The sequence below is a fragment of the Neopsephotus bourkii genome, unplaced genomic scaffold, assembly GCF_033783945.1.
Source record: "Neopsephotus bourkii isolate Nb327-2 ecotype Australia unplaced genomic scaffold, CSIRO-AGI_Nbou_v1 NB_1749, whole genome shotgun sequence".
In the NCBI taxonomy this organism is placed as follows: Eukaryota; Metazoa; Chordata; class Aves; order Psittaciformes; family Psittacidae; genus Neopsephotus; species Neopsephotus bourkii.
The window spans coordinates 6595015-6612190 of NW_026902223.1; the positions used below are offsets into that span (position 1 = coordinate 6595015).

A 17176-nucleotide genomic window follows, 5' to 3' on the forward strand; every position below is an offset into this window, starting at 1 on the left:
GTAAAGCTCAAGGCAGGGCTTGCACCAGCCAGAGCCGGCCGGTACCAGCGAACACAGGATCCCTCATGATCCAGAACAAGGCAATGACACGCCTGTTATCCCAATCCACCCCAGGATCCAGAACCCAAGGCTCTGCTGGGGCTTAACTGTGGGAGGCAGAAAGCAAATTAATGCCCTTGTCTGTTTAGAGCTCACAAGCAGAGAGCAAACGGTGCCTCCCTGCACAAGGGGAGCTGCTTGCCTTGAGACGCGATGCTTGGCTGCTCCAAGAGGAAGGCATCACAGACAAAGAAGCCAGACTCAAGCAGCAGCTCCAATTTGGCTTTCCTGGAAGGGTTTATTTAAAACCAGCTATTACCCAAAGCAGCCTGCTCAGGCACCAGTGGCAAGGCAATGAAGCCATTGGGCTGGAGGCTTAAAGGGGAGGCAGCGAGACACAAGCAGGTTTCTCTGTCCATTTGCCATGGGGAAAGCCCCTGGCCAGGCCTCCTGCCAGGGACACGGCTCCCCTCACCTGCACCAGCCACTTCATTCACGCTTGAAGGACACCAGTGACCATTATCACCCCCAGGAGTGCCGGCTGGTGCAGCCAGCAGCCTCGGATACTTTGAGACATTCACTTTGGGTCATCATTACTAGAGAAGCTCGAGTGTCCCCTCTCCAGCACAGCCACAAGCTCTGTGCTCTAGGCCATGCTGTAACCCACTGGCCTTGCCTCAGGACAGCACCAGCTGGACCAGCACCACATTCCCACCGCTGGTGCTTCAGTGACCAATGATCCGCAGCATCTCCTGAAGATCCACGATCTTCTCTCGGGGTTTGCCAGCGGCTTTGCCTCGTGCCACTTCAGCAGCATCTATCTTCTCCCAGTCCGAGAAGGAAACAGGGCGGACCCCTGGGGTGATAGCGAGAGATGGGAGAGAGAACTTCACCAGGTAAAAACGAGCTCAGCCTCACCTCCCCATCAGCAGGGACCTGATGTGCCAGGGAAGCCTGCCCTTTCCTGACACGGCGCCAGACTTCAGCCTCACAAAGGAGTAATGATTTCTAACACCACAAGCAGGGGGATAGCAGGTTCCAGTCAACTTGGATCAGTCAGAGCTGTTAACAACTGCGAGCACGCCACCACCCCAGGGGACAAGTTCACTGTTAAGCCTCAGACAGTTAAGAGGCAAGACACACACACACTTTAATTGAATGCCTTTAAACACAGCAACAGCAAATTACTCTCTTGGGCATTTTAATCTTTCCCCCCAACTTACTTAGAAGGGTAACCAGGAAAACCACTCAAGAGCAATAGCTCGCTGCCTAGGCAGCTAACAGTGACATTTTACCCTAGGTCTGTGCTGCTTTTAATGGCCTTTCCCAGAAAGTGGTCATTAACCTTATCAATGACACAGAGTTTGATGGAATTCAAATCCCCCTTTCCCTTGGCTCTGGAGCAATGAAACGGCAGCACATTTCCATGGCTCACTCTGCTCCCAGAAGCGGCCCATAGGACTCCAGGAGGAATTCAGCTGTATAACACCTTCATGCTGGCTGCTACAGTGGCTCAGAGCCCCCCAAAACTGACCTCGGCTGCGCAGGATGCTCTCCATAGCTCCAAAGCCTTCTCTGGGGGTGGACACATCCAGCACGCCCCTCTGGAGATCCTCCAGCACAGACTGGGCAGTGTCAAAGCTGTCGTTCATGGTGGTGATGATCACACCCGTGGGTCCTCTCTTCACCCACCCGCTGCAGTACAAACCTGTATGGACACACAGAGCAGCCAGGCTCGGTTCAGCAGGGGGCTATGGATCCTCCCTGTCCATGGGCATCACATCAAGCTGTGGAAGAAGAAGCCACCCCTATGGTGGGAAGAGTGCAGCCCTTTGTCGATGCTGTCACAGGAGTCTGTGTACCTGCAGATGTACTAAGCAGCTGTATTGCTTTAGCAACAGACTCCAAGGCCCAGTAAAGTCCCCTTGTACAAAACCAGACTCCCCGAACACAAGCTGAGGACAAGCCAGGTCTTAACACTGACAGAGGCAGCTCATTTCCTGTTTCCACTCTCCTATTGAGGTGTGCAACCACCCTGTGTCCATGCCCTTGGTGAATGGGGCTTCCCATCCCACCAGCTGCACTCCCCATGTCCCACCCACATCCCTGTGGATACAGACCTGGGACACCCTCCACTCTGCCCGAGCTGTTGGGAATGATGCCACGCTGGGTGTCGAAGGGCACTGCTGGGTCCAGCGGCAGGCTCCGGTACCCGATGCTGCTGACCACCAGCCCACACTCCAGCTCCTCCATGTCTCCAGTAGGGATGGCTTTGGCAGAGTCACCTGAGCCCTGAGAGGGGAAGAAAGAGGCTGCTGACCATCAGTCACCAGATGCAGAACAGCCTCCTCCAGTCCCCTTGGGCATCCCTGATCCCAAAGGTCTTTCTGCAACAGCTCCCTTTAGAGGGGGAAAAGGCTCTTGGTGGTACTGGCTTCCCCAAGAGCCAACCCAACCAGGCAGGGAGGACAATGATGTCCCCCGAATGATTCCCAAGGGCTGGAGGGATGCAGCACTGTCCCACTCAGGCCATACCAAGCCCGTACCTCCAGGCGGGTCAGGGCCATGCGGATGCCCCTTGCCCGCCGCCCATCAGCAGTGGGCAGCACCTCCTGGGGACTGCGCTGGAACTTCAGCCCCCATTCCCGGGGGGCCATGGTCTCCACTGGCTTCTCCAGAGGCTTCTCCAGGGCCGTTTTCATCATCAGCTCAGTCAGGCGCTTCCTAGGCCTGGGGGCATCTAGAAGGAAAGAAAGAGAGAGCTTCAGGATGGGAACTACAGCACAAGGCGCATGGGATGCAGCACAGAGCCATGCCAAAGCAGTGTCATGCGAGTGCCCAGTTGGAGTTTGCCACGCTGATGGGCATGTGACACCTCTGAGATGACAAACTGCAACTCAAAGTGACCAGGATTGCTCCTGAGGCTTGAGGGCAGTGGGACATGTGAATCAAAGCCTGTGATTCTCCCATCTTGCTGGTGCTCAGAGGCAGCAGCCTGTGGAGAACAGCAAGCCTCTGGGCACCCTTGAACTCAATGTTTTCCTTTTAGCTCTGCAGAAAGCTCTTAAAAGATCTCCTGCAAGGTCACCCCAGCCCTCCTGAACCTCCTGTCCTCATTACCCAGAGCATAAGCATCACTCCCAAGCAGCAAAGTGGCTGCACAGAGAAACAGGCCTTGTCTTCATGGCACTCTAAGGATGATCCACACCACAGTCACCTTGCTTAACGCACCATGCATTAAGCACAAGGCAAGAGTTTCTCTGATGCACGTTGTGAGCATCTCGCCTGTCAAGGTGAGTCACCGTCAGGAGGACCACAGCACACTTCCTTCACCTTTAACAGCATCCTCGAAGCCTGTGAAGTCAGCAGGGTTCAGCACAGGCCTGGTACCAGGCAGGTTTATCATCTCCCGCAGCTCCTGGGGATTGCAGGCAGGAAGGTGTTACCCCCAGCACTGAGAGGTCACCCAGCAGCCCCAGGCCCCCTTCCCCAGTAGGTGAGGATAGGAGCATTTGGGTGCAGGAAGGATGCCTGGGCTCCTCACCCACCCCTGGACCACCTCTCCCCACCAGGGATGGGAAACACATCTGCCCTCCAGCACCCCCAGCCTTACCTTGATAGTGAAAGCCACTTGGAGAGGTCCCCTCCTCCCGACCAGCCAGACACGCTTCACCTTGCTGCAGGCAAGAGCTGCCAAGGAGCCGTCAGTGATGTCTGTCTTCTGCAGAGCAGAGATGGGAGAGTGGGATGAGGGCAAACCCGGAGGGAGCTGAGGGGGAAGGCACAGCCTCTGAAGGTGAACAATCAGCAGAAAAGCAGGCTGTGCATGCAGAGATGGGCAAGGACTGAAAACAACCCATCTCCCATTGCACAGAGCTATTTGCACAGCTGGTCCCCCGTCACTGAATGTGCTTTCCGAGGCCATAATGCACTAGAGGCAACGAGCCAGCCCCCTGGGAGCTTGCCTCGGGGGATCCACCCCAGCAGGTTAACCTTGGGGCTAATGGAGCGAAGCCTTCCAGTGAGCTCCATTGTGGGATGCCTGCAGATGCTGCTGGGTGATTTCCCAGCTCAGAATATACAGGCATGTGGGTGAAACCCACTGCAAACCACAGCTCAGTCAGTGCCAGCCCACCCCAGGCAGCTCCGAGCACACACACAGGCATTGCATGGGCTCAATGGTGGGCATCTTGCAGCAACCCTGTGCTCCCTCTCACTTGTGGGCATGTATCTAGGAAGATCCAGAGAAGACACAATGGGAGGGACACCAGGATGAACCATTCCAGACCAATATTCCTAAATTGCCTGCACCCCATGGCACTCAATTCCAGCGCCAAGTCCTTCCCAGCACTGCTTCCCAGCTGGCTTTAGCCACTGGTTGGAAGTGCCTCCAAGTTGTTGTTGGGTCTTTTTAATTTAGCTTTAATTTAATGTAGATATTAATACAGGAAGTCATTGCCTGAATGTGAAACCTCATGGCATTTCTCTAGGAGGAAGAGCCTTTGCTGCCAACATCTGGGGCAGGAGCTCTATGGGGCTCCCAGCCACAAAGGAGCATGGCAGCAGGAGAGGTTCACCAGCTTGGATCAGTCACCACTGTGCCCAGTGCTAGCAGCACAATCCAGGCTGCTGCCCTCAGCTACAGCAGGAAAAGACCCATCCCAACAGCAGAAGCTTCTGCTTTGGTGGTGGAATAGGGCAAGCAGCTCCTCCTTTGCTTCTCATAAGGGATGAAGCTCAAATGCCAACTTTTTAGGTAGCAGCAGGTCAAACCAGAGAACTCTGCAGTGTTACCCAAGGCACGGCTGGAGCCTTGGATCACTCCTATGGACTGTGAATCCATGGGGAGCAGCCTTCCCTAAGGAAAGATCCCAAAGACAGGAGAGCCTGAGGTCCTGCTGAGATGGGCAGGAAGCAGCACCCATCCAGCAGGGAGTGAATGTGGGCCCTGGGCTGCCTTTGTCCCTAGGACTCACCCTGAGGAGCTGCAGTGGGGACAGGAGGATCCGGGCAATATCCAGAGCCACATTGCCATGACCCAGAATCAGCGCTGTCTCACAGCTCAGGTCAGGATTCAGCTGCCAAGACAGACCCAGCTGTGAGCACGATGGCCTCAGACCCGCTCCCACCACCCAAATTCCCTTCCATCCCTCTTTTCCCCCAAAAAAGAATAGGGAAACTCCTCACCCAAGCAGCAAAACAGCAGCTCCAGGTACCCCAACCAACCCCTCTCCCCTTCTTCCTATGATGGCATCTCTGGGAGAAGGAGCTGTTCTCAGCCAAGAAAACCTCCCCAGGTCAAAGCACAGCATCACACTCCCAGGTTCCCATCTGGCCCAGCCAAAATGCGCTGCCAACCTCCAGAGCCAGCTAATCCGCTCTCACTGATGTGCAAAGTGTTCACATTTCTACCATCTAAGAAGGATTTAACATGGTGCCTGCTAATCTTTTCCAATTGCAGGTCTTTCAGGACTTAATCTGGAGCTGAATGCCTGCATTTGGAAGCAGGATGGGGAGGAAGGGCAGGGATGGTGGCTGTACTCACGTCCTGGTTCTCCGGCAGCCCGTTGTACCAGCCCACGAATGCTCGGGCTGAATACACACCAGAGAGGTTCTCCCCTGGGATGCCCAGGACCCGGTTATCTTCAGCACCATAACTCTGAGGACGGAAGGGACGTGGTCAGAGATGTCACCGTGTGCAGGGGGTGATACCACACCACAAACCTCCCCTTCCAGCTGCTGCCAGGGACACTGCACCACTGCAAACCCCTCCCAGGGGCTGGGATGCTCAGTGGAGGAGCTAAACACAGCCCAAGCACAGGCGTTTCATCCACCCCATCTCCATGGGCTCCAGAGCCAGACTCGACCTCCCTGAGCCAAGGCACAGCACAACAAGGACTGAACAGGAAGCACAAATCCATGTCGGGCTGAAATAGGTATTGGCCATCGCAGGGAAGAGGCTCCTCAACCACAGCAGGGTCTCAGAGACCTGTATTTGATGCCACGCTCTAACACATGCTCCCATCCTGAGCTGTCCCAGGCATGGGGACAGTCCACTATAGTGATAAAGCCCCCAGAAACACCTCACCCAAACGCTCATCCCAAGACCCCGGGGTGGGATCACCCCACAGAACCTCCCCCATGAGCACAGGCCGTGGTACCCACCAGCACCACAGCGTGGTACGCCTGCCGCAGCTCTGCCACCGTCACATCCCTGCCCACGCTGACGTTGCCATGGTAGGAGCAGCGCCCCGAGCGCGCTGTCTGCGTGAAGGTGTTGATCACGTTCTGCACACACCAAACAAGCACCAGGGAGTTAAGGGCAAGGCCCAGCGGCCAAGGCCTGCTCCTGTCCCCCCCAGCCTTGGGATGCGTCAGCCTCTCGCCCAGGCGGTTGTTCTGAGGCTCTTATCTAACACCAGCCACAGATAACTCATGGGCAGATAAGCACAGGCTGGGACTTGGCGCTCGCTTTTTCCATCACCCTGTGTGGAGTGGAAAATCCATCTTCTGCAGGACAGGGCCCCTCCAATGCCTTTGGCACCTCTGAGCAAGCTCACTGTAGGAGAAAACTGCTTCTCCAAAGTGGGGCTTGCAAGGGAGTCCAACCAAACCACCCCTTCCATTGAGGGTGCTGCCTGCCAGCCCTCCTCTGCCAGCCTCTCATCTCAGCCCTTCCCAACCCCACTTCAGTGAGAGGGCACAGGGCAGGATGGTGCCCAAACCCTTTTCTGCTGAGCAATCAGGGCTCCAGAGCAAAACCACTCCTTCCCCTGCAGCTCCAACTGGGCTCAGCCTGGTAACAGGATGGATACCAGCACACTGCAGACACTGCCCCAGACCCACATCTTTATGTCCACTCCTACAGCCCAACTCCACCACCGCCAACAGCAGATCTCTGCTCCCAAATGCCTTGCCTGTACCCACCACCATCACATTGAACCGCATCGGCAAGGGGAGGAAGCCAGCACCAACCTTGACTTCAGGGTGATCTGGGGCCACCCCAAACCGGACGAGCCCAAAGGGAACAGGCAGCTTTTCATAGATGTCCACTTGTGCCCCACCATGGTGCTGCAGGAGAAGGAGGTCACGGTTAAGGGATGAGGACAGAAAGGCCACATGAGCCCAGCAGCTCCAGAGGGACACACAAGGCTTTGCTGCTGGGGAAGACACAAGCAGGAGGAAGATCCAGCACTAAGATCCACAGTCAGCCTCTTCCGGACCCTTCCATGCACAGAATGATGCTGTACCTGGTACTGCCAGCTCAGATCACACGGTGTAGTAAAGCATGACCTTAACCACCATCAAGCACATCTCATGAGGGGCTCCATCCTCCTGCCCACCCCACAGCTCCTCTTCCACACTAACCCAGCAGCTACCCAGTACCAGGGGGGCTGACAAGGAGCCCCCACACTGGGTGGGAAGCAGCCAGCACTGGGTGCTGGTGGACCCCAGGCTGTCTGCCAGCCCCTAGCAGAGGTCAGCTACAGAGAGATGCTCTGCTGCAAGGCTTCTGTTATCTCGTATTTGAGTCTGACTCGGAGATTAAGCAGCCCTGAAATGTGTCCCTGAGGCTCAGTAACAGCTATTTTCCAACACAACTGGAGACAACACAGCAGTTTAATGACGGGGTTCAGCTGCTGCATCTCTGCTCCGTGCCAACAGTTTTGGGCTCAGGTCTCATTTCCCATTAGAAACCTGAGTGCCCAAAGCACTAAAAACCTTCACAGGTGCCAGGGAAAGGGTCACCTGCGTGCCTTAACTCAGGTGGGGGATGAGGAGGCAGGTTCTGCACGCTAACACACAGTTAATGTCATCCTATTGGGGGCCAACAGCTATAAGCAGGCAGACCTCTGATGCTATAGAAACCACCTGGGCTGAACTCACAGCATCACGGCTTGGGTCTGGACCAGGGGCACGGCAGGGATGGAGACAGCAGCACCTAAAAGGGGCTCAGGAGGACTCTGTGGCATCTGTGCTGCCCCAAGCACTCCCCCAACCCCACAGAGCTGCCTCCCCAGCCTGCTTCAAGCCCAGCAGCCTGCAGACCCCCCTCATCCCCTACCGAAGCCCTACCCTGGTACCTTCAGGATGTGCTGAGCCGTGTAGAAGCCCGCGGGCCCGCTGCCCACCACGCAGACCCGGGGAGCCGCGGCAGCCGAGCACAGCCACCGCCGGAGGCCTGGAGGGGGAAAGGACAAGGAGGAGGTGAGGTGCGGGACGGGCTCACCCCAGCCCAGCATCGCCCTCCCCTGGCGCCCCGCACGGACCCAGCGGGGCGCGTCCCCCCGCCGCAGCCATCGTGTGCAGCCGGTGCCGGCGGCCGCCCGCGGTTTAATACCCCCGGTGCGAGGCGGAAACCATCTGGGGGGGGGTCAAGGCTGCGGCCCCCGCGCTCGGCCAAGCCCGTGGCCTTGGTGCTGACGGCGGAGCCGGGCTCGGTGGGGACGGGGGGGGGGGGTGCAGCTGGCGCCAGGAGGCGCCGCAACAGGGACCCCGTGAACGGGAGGATTCCGGTCCCGCATCCCTCCCTTCTCCAGGGCTGGAGCACGGCGCTGCCGCTCCCGGCTCTCGCAGTCACTCAGCCGCACAGCCCCGGTTCACCCGGTCCCTGTTCCCGCAGCCCCGGTTGTACCGGTAGCCCCAGTCCCAGACCCGGCTGTGCCGGTGCCCCCCGCGCTCCCGGGACACGCTCGCCTCGCCCCGCCCCTCACCGCCCGGGACGCCGCCGCCGCCGCGCCTCCAGCATGCACCGCCCGGTCCCATCCCGGCCGCAGCTGTCCCCGCCCCTCCTCCCAGCAGACCAATCACGAACCGCGATCGCGGATTTATTAGCATAACCCCGCCTCCACACCGCCACGTGGCCACGCCCACTCCACCCTCAGCCAATGGCAGCGTGCCGTTGCCTCTAGGGCTGTCCGGAAATGGGAAATACCATAGAGATAGAGAAGGAGAGGCCGTCTAGTGGCCGCCCTCGCCACAGCTCTCTATGGCGAAGCCTCCGCGGTGCTCTGCTTGCTGCCCGGGGCAGCAGCATCCCTGCGGCTGCTAATTGCGAGTGCCCTTTAATTGCCAAGAGTGATTAACTGCGGAGATCTCCCGGGGAAAAACAGCAGCTCAGACTGATTAATCCTCCCCCTGTGCAGCCGTCAGCCTCCCGCACAGAGAAACCCACAGCACCCCCTCAATAAAGGATAAAGCATTAGTGTCAGAGCCCCTGCCCCAGCCTCCCCACTGTCCCTGCTTTATTTCCTCCTTAATCCCATCACTTGGCTCGTTCCAAATAGAACTACTCTCCATTGGCATGCAGAAGGACCCAGACCTTCTTCAGCCCCTGTGTGATACACCAGGCAGGAAAAGCATCTCAGTGGGACCGGGAGATGTTGAAGGGTTGTACAGATGCCAAAGCACGTAGGCGAGCATTAATGGGGCTTTTTAAAAGCAATTAAGACCAAGAGGAGTGTACAGCTAGAAGCTGGTCTTAATAAGGGTCATAAACCCCACATGCTTTACGCATGGATTTGGGAATTAGTTCACGGCTTTCTGAGCGCTGAGAACAGCAGCTGGGCACGTACCCCATCTGCACCCACTCCTTCGGGGGGGGGTTGCAGGGAGGACCAGGATTTCCAACAGCTTTAAAGCCTGTTTCCCAAGACCCCAGCTTCAGCTCAACACGGTAATCGCCAACCCCTGCCCAGAGAGGCGAGGCTGGAGGCTCCATTCCGAATATCATCACTGATATCACCCACAAGAAGAGCTGAGCTTGAATCTGAGGCATCTTTTGAGGCAGGAATTTGGAAGGTTCTGAGCACAGGCTCCCCATTAACCCCCGCTGTACCTGTCACTTCTGAAAGGGAATAATCCCCATGTCTCCCAAATCACAAATCATCTCCCGACTGGCTGAAGGACCTGCAATCAGTTGCCTTTAGATGGCACTGCGTTAAACAACACCCATGAAATCCAGCCCTGGAAAGGGCTGTTGCTCCCTCCAGTGCTTAGAAACGGTTTTGGACCAATTTCTTTGCAACAGGGGAGGAGAAAGAGCGTTTTGTACCCACAAAACGCATGGGGCTGAGATTATCCCAACTGAAAGCACCTCTAATGCATCCCCCTCTTTGCTGGGGCACTTATTCATTCAGCTTAATTAACAAACTAATCATGAGGGCTCTGGGGGGGGTGGGGGGGTGTCTCTGCCATCCCTGAGCCCTGGGTGATCCCCTCAACCACTTGGGCCATTTGGTCCAGCCCCCCGTTTCTCCCCAGCCTACACACCCCGTATAACCCGTCCTCAAAGGGCAAAGATTCGCCCTTTGGATGTTGCACAACATCCTGGATCAATAAACCCTGCATGGGGCCAGTTAGGGGTGACACAGCAATGCCACCAGCCCAGGGCATCAGCATCCCCTGGGTCTCAGCCCGGGATAAATCAGTAATTCCCTATTCCTGAGGCCAAAAGGGTCACACTGGACAGATCCAAGGCCAGCTTTCCCTGCCCCCAAGTCTGGATCTGCTACACAGGGACACACCACAGCCATCGAGCTCCAGCCCTGTGTCACAGCATCCACATGAGAACCCTTCTCCATTGGGTCTGAGGATAGCCCCGAACAGGGTGAGGGTCTTTCCCCCACCTTTGAGCACCACTGGATACCAGTAGACTTGCTCCAGCAACAAACCCCAATAACAAAGAAGCTCCATCCCAACGCGTTAAGGCTGAATTTGCCAAATCATTGTTCCTAGAAGGGACTGATTCACCCCAGAGCCAGGCAAAGCACAGGCAGCAGTGACACAACCCCTTCCCCATCATCCAACCCCTTCCCTGAGCCTCCAACCACACATTTGCAGCTCCATCCTACAGATCCTGGTGGAACAAGCTCCGGATGCGCTGGACACGGTGCTGCATCTCCTGTGGTCCTGTTGCAAGGAGGTCACAGCCAGCAGACAAGAGGTTTCCTCTCCCCAAGCGTGAAAGCAGAGTGGATAAAACTAAGCCATGGCTGGGAATAACTGGGGATAGCCCCTTTTTCCTGTCCCTGGAGATGCACTTCCTGGCTCTCCGCCTGCAGTGGCTCCGTGCATCATTATCAAGCCAAAAGCAAGATACAGGGGGGGAGATGTTTCCTACATGATGGCTTCATGGAGGCATTTGTGTAGCCCGGATCCTGCTAAAGCCATCACTGCCACGAGTCCCTGCAGGAAACATCCCTGAGTCCTGGGGTCCCATCCTCACTGGATGCCCACCAGCTCCGTTAGGGGGGGAGCATGGACCATGAGCTCCTCATATCTCTGGAGGAAGAGACGGAGCCTGGAGGCGTAGGTATCCTCATTGTATGGCAGCTTCTTCTGCTTCAGGTACTGGGAGACGATGGGTTTGATCTGCAAAGGCAAAGTCATCCCTATACAGGCTGTGCGAGGTTCCCAGGCTGAGCTCCCACAGGGTGCTCATAAAACCCATCCCACATTCCCAAAACAGGGCTGGAGAAGGCAGCACCAGCCATGAGGATTAAGAGGAAGGTGTTTTTCAGTTAAAGCAACCCAGGGAGTTCACCCTGGCAAAACACCTTTGTAGGGGTCGGGATTAGGAGAGATGTCCTAATGAGACTTTTAATGAGGGCCACCCATGCACGCTCATCACTTGCACCCATGGTTATCCTCAGGTGCTCACTAGGGCTGGGAGGCTGCCACCAGCTTAATTACCACTTCCCCCTATGCAACACACCTCTATGGGGAGCAGGTTCTGCCAGCCCCATGAGCTCAGAGAAAGGCACAACCTAAAGCCCATAGTGCTCCTCCTCTGTCTATTCACTATTACTCATGTTCTCCCCCCAACCTGAGACTGAAAGCAAGCGCACAGCATTAAATGAGTGGACATCCCATGCTATAGGGCAGCACATGGGCCCCCCAAGGCAGTGTCAGAGTCCGTGTTCTGAATACACCCCACACCTCAGAGCAAGAAGTAAGGGCAAAACCAAGATTAGGGGAGGTTTGCCTGGGCTTCATCTGAACCAACAGTCAGACTGGGCAGTAATGGAGATGCTTTCCCCAAGGGAAGGGTTGGGAGGATCCCGGACTGGGGGTTGGCTGCTGCAGGCTGGAACTGGGAGCAGGAGAAGGGGCAAGGAGTGGAAAACCGGGAGAAATGGGAGTAGGAACAGAGGGAATCATGGAATCAGTTAAGTTGGAAAAGACCTTTAAGATCACCAAACCTCAGGACTGCCAAGACCCCCACTAACCCATGGCACCGAGGGCATCATCTACATGGCTGGTCCAACCTTCACCCATGCCATGGGCTGTCTCACCTTGAGGCACATGTTGTCGGAGAGGCTGGGGAAGAGGTGATGCTCCACGTGGCAGCTGATGAGCGAGTGGCCGAAGGACCAGTCGAGCAGCGCGTTGCGGGGCAGGTTGAGCACACCCAGGCTCATGAGCTGGATCCGCTTGGGCTTCCGATCGGCCGCGAACATGGGGAGCCCGATGTGCTGCGGGAGAGGCAGGGTGGGCACCGACAGCACCCAACACCCCCGGACCCTACAGAGCCAACCATAGCTCTGACCATGCGAGAGCATGAAGGTGTTCCTCACGCTGAGCCACCAGCCCCTCTCCATCCCAGCACCTGTAATAGCAGCGACACCACCACCAAACACACCAACCTCCCCAAACCCCACAAGCACCACAGGGGACATCACCCTCCAGCCCTCTGCACCGATGTTCTCCTATGGCCACCACTTTCCAACCGCAGCACCACCAGCCTGATCCTCCCCGTGATGACATCAGCACAAGAGAGGTGACAACCAAGCTTTACCCAGCAGTGTCAGGGCTGTGTCACCAGTGGAGGCTGACACATCCCCAGCACCATCAGGACATCCTGGAGCCTCAGGTCTCTACCTGGAATATGTTGACGTGGACGTAGGGGTGAGCCAGGAGGGAGCGGGTGAGCAGCATGCAGAGCAGGGCAGACCATGGCGACTGGAAGCCAGAGACATGGAGCAGCAGCCAGTAATGGCAGTAGAGCCCCAGAAACATGCAGCAGAGGGTCCGGAGAGCCGCTTTCCACTCCACATTCCTCAACAAATCTGCATAGGGAAGAAGCACCACATGGGAGAGGAGCTGACCCTTCCTGCCACCACTGCTGCTCCAGCAACCAGGCTGTGTTCTGATAACCCTACGTCTCATCCCACCCTCCATCTCCCTTTCCCCATCCTTCACACCGGCCTGACACCCCCAGCCTGGTGTTTGGGTCTCCAGGACAGGCTGCATCCCTTGCAGAGGGTCCAGCTGTGCAACACCACACAGGGACTGGGATGCATCTTGATGTCTTACAACATGCCAAGTCATTGTCCATGCTTTTGGCATTGCCCAGAGCTGTTCAACCAAAGGGGCTGGTCTTCCTCAGCCTCTTCTCCATCATCATTTCCTGGCACTGTCATTTCCTCTGTGCCACCACTTTGTCTGCCCAAGCTCGTTGCTTCCCTGCCCCACAGACCCCCAAACACAGTCATCAAACACACCCCATGCAATGCTCTCACCAGAGACCAAGGTATAACACTGAGGCATGCTACAGCCAAGGGGCTGAGTTAAAGGAGAGCAAATGTGGGGTGATTCAGGCTCATGATGGCCTTTGCCAGAGCTTTCAACATCCAACATAGGAAAATGTGAAGTGTTTCTGAGCACCAGCAGATGCATTCCCTGGAGCACATGCAGCATCGCCTGCCTCTGCTGCAGCCCTGTATCCCACCATGGGCTTGCATAGTTACCCTGATGGCTCCGAACAAGTCAGGACCCTTTGGTAGGGTGAGACCTGCTCAGTAACAAGCTCACCATCCCCAGCACCCCATCCCAAGGCGGTTGGGACACGTACCAAGTGCAACCAGAGGGGTTAGGATGGGCACCGCGAGAGGCGCGATGAACATGTAGACGTAGCGGTTGAGGAAAGGAAGCTTCCATGTGCTGGAGTCCCCCAGGCCGATGATGTTGGTGTAGCCATGGTGGATCTTCACATGGTTGTAAGTGGCCTGCTCGACTGTGAACGCTGAGCAGAGCTGGGAGGGAAGAGAAGGGAGAGGAGAGGAGATGCCTACAGCCACAGCACCAGGGTTGGGCTCATGGGAGAGGAACCCAGAGGAGATGATCCTGATGGGTTTGAGATGCTGGCAAGGAGATGATGGGGATGTGGGGGGGGAACGGGATGACCCAAAACCCACAGCCCCACTCACCTCAATGAAGAAGATGGCCCACACTTTGCCCCAGGACTTGGACTCGGTCAAGGCATTGTGGCTGGCCAGGTGGCTGCCCTTTACTGTCAGGGTGTGATGCACCACACCAAGGGTGAGGACACCAGCCAGGAAAGGGATGGCCTGGGCTGACCGCAGGCACAGGAACCCTGTGGAGAAACCAGCTGGGCAGGAGCTTGGGCACGCACACGTGCTGCTGCCCTCCTCACCGCTGAGCCGGGCCAGAGGTGCTGCTACACCCAAACAAGCCAGCCACAGCCCTAAACCTGTTTTGCAGACATAGGTACAGGTATTTGAACTGCCTGAGCTGGAAAGCTTCCCCCCACACCACCCTGCACGGCTGGCCCAGCCACGCTCACCATCACAGTAAAGGTTTGGCTACTTCCAGTCGTGATGGCACTGATGGCAAACACAACTTTGCCAGGGCTTCAGCATCCCCATGAGTTCAAAGCAAGAGGAGGTACCAGCTGCAGCTTCCCAACCGTGCTGCTGGAGCCCTGTGCTCAACCACATCCCCCTGCACCCACCAGAGCTGGGGCTATTGTCACCAAACCCATCAGCGCTTCCCTCCTCCATGGCAGGACATAGATGGGGCACAGCAATCCTGCCCTGTGCCCATCTGCAGGGCATCATCCCCTCACCCCAGGCTGTACCTTGGGTCACACCATCACCCACTGTGGGTTCCCAATGGGGTCAGGGTACCCCATAGCACAGGGTAAAGGGGTTATTGAAGCTTTATTACAGCTTTAACAATAGCTTCCAGCACCAAGTGGTACCAGCAGCACAAAAGCCACGAGGAGAAGGCATCAGGACCCCCCTGGCTATGATATGGGGGGGGGGCTGAGCTGTGTTACCTGCCGGGAGCAGGAGGAAGCTGCAGCCGAGGATGCTGATGTCCACCCCGTGCCGTTCCCACCAGCTGCTGCTCTTCACCACCTTCTGCACCAGCTCCGAGAGCTCAGTCATCAGGGCTTCTTCACGCTGCCCTGCTTGCTGCAGGGCCCCCTTGGCAGCCACGTCCTTGTCACCCAGTGCTGGCTCTGTCCCGCTGCCATCGGATGCTGTCATGTCCTGGAGCAGCGGGTCCCCTGTTTCCCCACGCCATGGGGTACCACTGACCTTGCCATTGACCCACTGGCCCCTCTGCCTCGCTGCATCCCCATCCTCCAGCGGCATCTCCCTGCCGAGCAGAAGCCACGCACCGGGTAGCACCCACAGCACCCTGCCCCGGTGCCGACGGGCTCCCGCTGAAGGACACGGGAAGGACAGCGATGGCAAAACCAAGCAATCCCGGTAGGACAAGAGGCAGCGGTGACAGCCGGAGCCACCCAGCCTCCCCCCTGGGGACACCCCCGCCACCGCAGCCCCCTACTCACTCCAGTCCCAGCGCGGTGGCTCCCCCGCTGCTGGCCGTTGCGGGGAGCCCACGGCGGTGTCGTACGGCAGCGATTTGGAGAAGGGAGGAGCAGGGGAGGACGGGGAGGAGGGAGGATGCAGATGAGCCATTGGCAATAGCCAGCCTTGGCAACCCCTTCTGGGGAGCTGCCACCGCGGTGGGGCCATGGGGAGGACACCGGGCCCAGGGCATGGGGGAGACGGGGGCAGCGGAGGAGTGGAAAAAAGATGGAGCGAGGCATTGGAAACGCTGGAGGAGAAGGAGCCAAGAGCTAGAAATAGCCCTGAGAAACCCAAGCGGAGCGCAGAGGACGGGGATAGGGTTTCGCTTCTGCCGGGGAGCGGCAGCAAACGGTGCCTGTCCCATAAGGGAGCTGTTTTGGGGGGGAAACCGGCCTTTTGGCCAGCAAGGAGGAGGCTGCGGGAGGAGGGGGCAGCGCACGGCTGCCTGCCTCTGCCTGCGCACACTGCTGCTGCGGAGCTGCACAGCACGATCCTCTGTGCTTGGGGGGGAGCATCCGACAGGGACCAGGTCATCCCAAATCTGTGCCCGGCACCCAGCCCCGACCCCACAGGGTTCCTCCTCCAGGCTGTTCTCAGCAATGCCCTAGGAATTTCCTCCCTTTTCCATCATGCCTCCTGCTTATCACAGTGCAGGAACCCCAAAAGCTTTAGGGGTTCGCATGCACAGACTGGGACCTCTTGAGCTCCGTTTCTCTATAGAGGAAGGTTAAACCCACATCACTTCTTGCTGTGGCGCTGGATTTCTTCTTGCTTTGTTATTTCTCCCCATCAAAACCCCCATCAGCTCAACTGACCCCCCAAAACCCTGATGAACACTGACCCCTAACAAACCCATAGATAAGGCTATACCCATTGCTGGGGTACCCCAGCCCCAAACTGGGACAGGCTCAGCACCTCTGGTAACAGCACATCACTGCAGCCCCTTGCAGGGAAGCAAACCTCACATCCAGGTTGCACCAATCCCCAGGGATTGCCATCACATCCTGGAAAGAAAGTAACAGCAATTAAAGAGAATCACATCTGCTGCAAAAGGGATGGAGCTGAGGCTTCATTCACTGTAAAAGCTTCTATTAGGAAAGATTATTTCCAGAGCCATGAATTACAGCAGCATCCAAAGCGCAGCCAGGCCAGTGATTCATTCTGATACACAGCAAGGGAAGCCCACAGATGGGAGAGCACCCATGGGTGCTGCCAGGCCAGAGGGAGGTGGTTCCAGGTACAAAGGGTGCATTGGATGGGGCTGCTGGGTCTGCTCCTGAATGATGCCTTCATTACCTTCATCACACCATGGGTGTCAAAGGTGAGCAGTGCTGGAGCTGCCATTGCATTAGTGCAGAACAGAGCAGAACTGGTTATGTGGTGGTGGTTAAGGAGGAGGAGATGGGGATCAGCCCCATAGTCAAGACCAACAGGAGCCATCAGGATCCCATCACAGCCAGCAGTGAGCGTGCTGGTGTGCACAAGCAGAGGCAGGCACATGGCATGGTTCA

At 57.1% G+C, this 17176-nt stretch overlaps 2 protein-coding genes across 3 annotated transcripts; both read right to left on the minus strand.

Moving 5' to 3' along the window:
- Positions 1 to 647: 647 nt before the first annotated feature.
- On the minus strand, positions 648 to 8297 carry FDXR (ferredoxin reductase). The gene is made up of 11 exons (XM_061376953.1): positions 8124 to 8297; positions 7015 to 7110; positions 6205 to 6327; positions 5585 to 5698; positions 5016 to 5117; positions 3653 to 3760; positions 3373 to 3457; positions 2586 to 2779; positions 2160 to 2331; positions 1574 to 1747; positions 648 to 895 (listed from the first exon to the last, which is right to left on the minus strand). Exons 1-11 carry the CDS (start codon positions 8280 to 8282, stop codon positions 765 to 767), a joined length of 1458 nt encoding a protein of 485 aa, XP_061232937.1. The 5' UTR covers positions 8283 to 8297; the 3' UTR covers positions 648 to 764.
- A 2446-nt stretch (positions 8298 to 10743) lies between these two features.
- FADS6 (fatty acid desaturase 6) lies at positions 10744 to 15858 on the minus strand. 2 transcript variants are annotated; one of them, XM_061376927.1, is made up of 8 exons: positions 15644 to 15858; positions 15380 to 15447; positions 15122 to 15305; positions 14250 to 14416; positions 13895 to 14075; positions 12922 to 13109; positions 12336 to 12515; positions 10744 to 11412 (listed from the first exon to the last, which is right to left on the minus strand). In XM_061376927.1, the coding sequence occupies exons 1-8, from the start codon at positions 15828 to 15830 to the stop codon at positions 11263 to 11265; spliced, it is 1305 nt and encodes a 434-aa protein (XP_061232911.1). In that variant the 5' UTR covers positions 15831 to 15858; the 3' UTR covers positions 10744 to 11262. The 2 variants fall into 2 exon arrangements, with proteins under 2 accessions (XP_061232911.1, XP_061232910.1); XM_061376926.1 differs by having other exon boundaries at positions 15122 to 15447; positions 15644 to 15690.
- Positions 15859 to 17176: the final 1318 nt, after the last annotated feature.

What these genes read in the sequence shown, in the direction of transcription:
- FDXR (XM_061376953.1), bottom strand. Translation starts at nt 8,282, where the DNA reads ATGCTGGGCTGGGGTGAGCCCGTCCCGCACCTCACCTCCTCCTTGTCC. An exon ending in CGTACCACGCTGTGGTGCTG is followed by an intron (nt 5,699 to 6,204) that starts GTGGGTACCACG and finishes TTCCGTCCTCAG; the next exon opens with AGTTATGGTGCTGAAGATAA. An exon ending in CTTCGAGGATGCTGTTAAAG is followed by an intron (nt 2,780 to 3,372) that starts GTGAAGGAAGTG and finishes CTTTCCTTCTAG; the next exon opens with ATGCCCCCAGGCCTAGGAAG.
- FADS6 (XM_061376927.1), bottom strand. Translation starts at nt 15,830, where the DNA reads ATGGCCCCACCGCGGTGGCAGCTCCCCAGAAGGGGTTGCCAAGGCTGG. An exon ending in GCCACCGCGCTGGGACTGGA is followed by an intron (nt 15,448 to 15,643) that starts GTGAGTAGGGGG and finishes TCTGCTCGGCAG; the next exon opens with GGAGATGCCGCTGGAGGATG. An exon ending in CCGACAACATGTGCCTCAAG is followed by an intron (nt 11,413 to 12,335) that starts GTGAGACAGCCC and finishes TTGCCTTTGCAG; the next exon opens with ATCAAACCCATCGTCTCCCA.